This window comes from Echinops telfairi, unplaced genomic scaffold (assembly GCF_000313985.2).
Source record: "Echinops telfairi isolate 266 unplaced genomic scaffold, ASM31398v2 ScPeMD7_7427;HRSCAF=8465, whole genome shotgun sequence".
Taxonomy (NCBI): Eukaryota; Metazoa; Chordata; class Mammalia; order Afrosoricida; family Tenrecidae; genus Echinops; species Echinops telfairi.
Genome location: NW_022111327.1, coordinates 6,370,042 through 6,374,712, shown reverse-complemented (window position 1 = coordinate 6,374,712; position 4,671 = coordinate 6,370,042). Strand labels below are relative to the sequence as shown.

The following is a 4,671-nucleotide window of genomic DNA, read 5'->3' as shown; positions in this document are numbered from 1 at the left end:
CAATACATATTTAAATGATTATTTTTATGTCCTAGGGAAGAGACTTTCTCTTCTACATACCACACCCCCACCCCTTGCCCTACCTGCAAAAATAAAAAAACCCAGGAATTTCTAGGTATGTTTATGCATTGACCAGAGGACTCTTGTAGCTCAACACTCCTGTGCCTAGGATGGCACTGCTGTGAACATTCCCTAGCTGTATCCTCTGGCGTTCAGCATGCCAAGTCCCTTGAACAATTCTTCTCCAACACCCTCAGAAGTGAGGACCTTGAGGAAAGGCGATTAGGAGGGAACTCGTAGTCAGGGTCAAGTAGAATGTCTCTGAAACTTGTGTAGAGGTGGTTGAGTTGGGCCCTGTTTCAGGCACTGGGCATAACGAGATGCCAATCACAGAGGGGACTGCATCCCCTAAGTGGATGGTAGGCTGGGATGTGGCTAGGGTCAAGGTATCAGAATACCTTTTTTTTTTTAACCTAGGGCACCTGCATACTGAATGTCCCCTGGGCTGAATGGTCTAGAACAGATAGCTTGATTTTCAAGGTGTGCATGTGTGCATACCCAATGAGATAGACTGACAAAGTGACTTCAACAATAGGATGCAGCACTATTTTGCGGATGGCGCAGGCCCGGGGGCTGTTTCGTTCTGTTGCACATAGGGGCACTATGAGGCAAAGCCAACTGGACAGCACCGAACAACAACAGAAGTACATCCACTTTTCTCCCTTTCGGTTCTCAGTTGGCAGCTAGATACTACCAGGCATGACCACATCTTTTTCTCCCTCACTCTCCCTCCAAATCAACCCTTAAAGCCTTTTTCCTGGATTGATCTTTCTTTACCTTCGTGTCTTGCTTGCTCTTCCCTAGGGAGAAAGAGTCGCTTTCCCACATGCCATCAGGGCAGAGACCTATGACCTGGGTGGGAGGGGAAGCCTGGGGGAGGGGGTGAGCATCTCCTCTAGCACTGTCACTTCTTTCAGATCTTGAGCCTTCAGAAAGTGTCGTATGAGGAGCATTTCAATGTCTCAGATCTCCTTTTCTTCTTGAACTTTTCATTATGAATTCGGTGAAAGTGTACAGAGCTGATCGTCAATGTTATGGTCAACAACGGCCACACATGTATCCACTGTGTTCCTGATTCCTCTTACCTGTGGACATTGGCTTTACTGTTGGGGAGATGATTTAAGAAGGGCGGTGGGGTTACCTCATGTGAAATTGCTCTCACGCTTACACCTGCACATGCCCAGATGAATGGGCCTCTCTCAGACTCTCATAGGAGATCAGAGTAAGAGGACTCCAAGGGGGCTGGCTTGCTATGGAAAAACCCTTGGGGAAGGCTTGTGCTGTGGTCTTCTAGCAAGTGCTCAATAATTTCATCACCAAACTTGCCCTGAGCATCTTTTGAAAGAAGATGCTCTTCTTGAGCCCAGGGAAAGCAAGGGGGCTAGAAAGACAGGCCAAGGTCTCTGCCTATGCGAGTAACTGATGGAACAGGTGAACTCATGTCTTGACTTACACGCTAGGGGAGTGCAACCCTGGGGAAAGGCTTCACTGGTCTTCCTTGAGAGCCCCTGGGAAGGACTGGCTTTGGGGAGTTAGATGCTGTAGCTGGGTCAAGGCAGGGCCTGTCCTCGGACGGTGGCCAGAAAGTTGGAAGGAATTCTCTTTGCAAACCCAGGGTCCAGGCTTGGCCCCAGCAAGCTGCCCTGCCAACCTCTGCTGCCTAGGGCCTCGAGCATTCCCAGCTCCGGCCCCTCTCAGCCTCTCCTCCGGACTCGCCCCCTCCCTTGTCCCCCTTTTCCTCCTCCCCACCAGCTGTCCCCTTTCCCTGGAGCGCCAGAGACAGCCGGAGCCTGGGAAGAGGCTGACGTAGGGCAGAGGGGGCGTGGTGAGGACAGGGAGGGGCGGGGCTGAGGGGATAAGGAGGCCCGGGCGTCCAGCGCCCCCAGCCACTGCACCACCCGCCTGGGAGCTGGGTGCCACTGCCATCCATCGCCATCTCCTGCCCCTGGCTCAGTCGGCCTCATTCGCTTCCCTCGCTCAGGGGGAAAGGTCAGCAGCATCCTGGAGCCGCCGTGTCCCTCCCCGACAGCCATGAACTGCAGCGAGAGCCAGCGGATGCGCACCCTCCTGAACCGCCTGCTGCTGGAGCTGCATCACCAGGGCAATGCCAGCGGTCTGGGGGCTGCTTCCGGCCCGGGCCCGAGCCTGGGCATGGGGGTCGTGCCTGACCCCTTCGTGGGCCGCGAGGTGACCAGCGCCAAGAGCGACAATGCCTACCTCTACATCCTGCTCATCATGATCTTTTATGCCTGCCTCGCGGGGGGTCTCATCCTGGCCTACACCCGCTCTCGCAAGCTGGGGGAGGTCAAGGACGAAGCAGCCCCGGCCTGTGCTGAGCACCAGTGGGCCCCTGGAGGCGCCTGGGCCAATGTGAATGCTGAGACCGCCGCCGGCTCCCTGACCGAGGGCCGCCGACAGCTCCAGCTTGTTCCTGGGGGGCTGCCCTCCCTCCCCCAAGCCACTGAGGGGGTCTAGAGGCACAGCCGCAGTGCCCTGCTCATTTTGCTTCCCCCTTGGCGCGGCTCCTGCTGTTTCCTCCCCTTTCAAGGTTCTCCTCACCTGAGGCCCAGGTAGTCATGGAGGCCAGGGGACCTTGCCTGCAAGGCCCTGGAAGGAGAAGCACAACCCTACCTACCCCATGGCCATGTTCTCCCTCCTGATGGCCTTCCTTCCTTCCATCCCCCCACCCCACCCCCCACCCCCCAGCTGGCACATCCTACTGCACTTCCACTGCCTCTGCTCTCATCTTCTGACAGCCCCGACAGCACTCTCCAGCCCTCCGGGAACGGCATCCAACAAATTCAACACTTGGCCTGAATGGAAGCACTGAAGTCAATCAGAACACTGGGCAGTCTAGCTGGCAGCTGCTCCAGGGATGGCCAGAGACTGCACACTGCCGAGCCATCCGTGTCGCCATCATTGCCAGGGCCGGCCGTGGCAGCAGCGCCAGCTTCCCGTTGCCTTAGGGACAGAGACAAAGAAAATGAAGAGACCTCAGACATCTTTGCCCTCCCTCCCTCTCCCCTGCCGGGAGCTAGCCGGACACAGGTCCAGTCTGTGGCATGGAATGGGCTTCTTGGGGACTGAGGGGGAGGGGGACTTCACAGGCAGGGGGAGTCCTATGACTCCAGCTGTATGGTTTTCTTGCATCCCCAAAGGCAACTTGCTGGCTCTTTAGTAGCGCTGCCGTCTTCTGCTGTGGGTAGCCCTTACTGGGAGTATCACCACACATACCTCCCAAGGCCTCTTCGATATTGATTCAATTGTTCTCCCAGCTGGCTGCTTCATCAGGGGAGCAGGAGGCTCAGATGTCCCCTGCTCTGTAATCCTGGGGCTGTCAGAGGCAGGTAATAAAGGTTGATGAAACCATAACCCATGGCTCTTCTCTCAAAAGATCTTGGCCCTGGGACCCCATCCCCTAGAGTGAAGGAAGGAATCTCATTTGCTTTTGTAAATGATTGAGGGACCTGGGTTGTGCCATCTTTATACATATCTCTCCATCAAGTTTCAATACATTAGTTGTGCTTGTGGACAAAGAAAAGATTGCAATGGTCAAATGGGTTATTTTATCTCTTCAACTGTTTTTTTTTAAATACCACCTCTTTTTCCTAAATTTAGAAACACTTTCATAATGCTCCTAAGGATTTCCCATTTTCTTTGTAGAGATTTTAAAGATGTGCTTAAAACAAACAAACAAACAAACAAACCTTCACAACAACCACTATTTGCTATTATCAAAGCTATTTTTTAGAAGTCACTTTAGTAACTCAGGGGGAAAAAATTCTTTAACAAGAATGAAAAACAAATTAAAAAAACCAAACCCACCGCCCTTGCTATTGATTCCAACTCCTAAAAAGCCACCAAATAGTGTAACCCCTCAACCACAGGGAAGAATGTTCGTCCCAAGTAACCCTAGCAACAGATGTGGGACTCAGAAGGGTGTGTGTGTGTGTGTGTGTGTGTGTGTGTTGATATTCTCATCTCAAGAAGGTTGTCAGAAACTTTTAGGGCTGAGATGACAATGGTTCTTTGAGCTTTATCAAATGCACATAAAAGCCCTCTAGTTTTAAAGTCAATTTGCTAAAATACAGCTAATTGCATAGTAATAGCAGGACAAAGATATTATGGGTCCCCTAAAATGCATGGGATAATACACAAACCTCACTCATTTATGCCCAGCTGTTATTTGACTGGAATGATTAAGAAGTTAAATGAACATTTATTTCCAGAATTCACTCCTTAAAGCTACCTTGACCTTGCCTCACTGCTTCCTCTCAGTTCTAGCTCCAGCCACCATCATTTTGTTTCCTTGCAAGTAGGGACTAGGGATTGGTCAGGAGCCCAAGACAATGGGAGGAAGAGAGAAGAACTGTGGGCAAGTCACACTGGCCAGACAGGGAGGTCCAAGGGGAATTTAGAGGGAGGAAAAGGACACAAGGTGGCTTTAAAAAGTTCCTGGGGGAAAAATGAAATAAAAAGATAGTGGAAAATGTCCATGAACTTTCTGAAATATTCTTGTAGGCAGCTGAGTTAGTTAATTGTGCCAGCCTGGCCGATAATCACATGTGGGGCTGGTTGAAAGGCGGAGGGATAAATGGGTGGTGAAGCCTC

At 51.9% G+C, this 4,671-nt stretch overlaps 1 protein-coding gene across 1 annotated transcript; it reads left to right on the top strand.

Moving 5' to 3' along the window:
- The first annotated feature begins 2,091 nt into the window (after positions 1 to 2,091).
- On the top strand, positions 2,092 to 2,535 carry KCNE5 (potassium voltage-gated channel subfamily E regulatory subunit 5). The gene has a single exon (XM_004710043.1). The coding sequence runs from the start codon at positions 2,092 to 2,094 to the stop codon at positions 2,533 to 2,535; it is 444 nt and encodes a 147-aa protein (XP_004710100.1).
- The last annotated feature ends 2,136 nt before the right edge of the window (positions 2,536 to 4,671 follow it).

Bases quoted from the DNA above. Each gene is read 5' to 3' on its own strand.
- KCNE5 (XM_004710043.1), top strand. From the start codon at position 2,092: ATGAACTGCAGCGAGAGCCAGCGGATGCGCACCCTCCTGAACCGCCTG.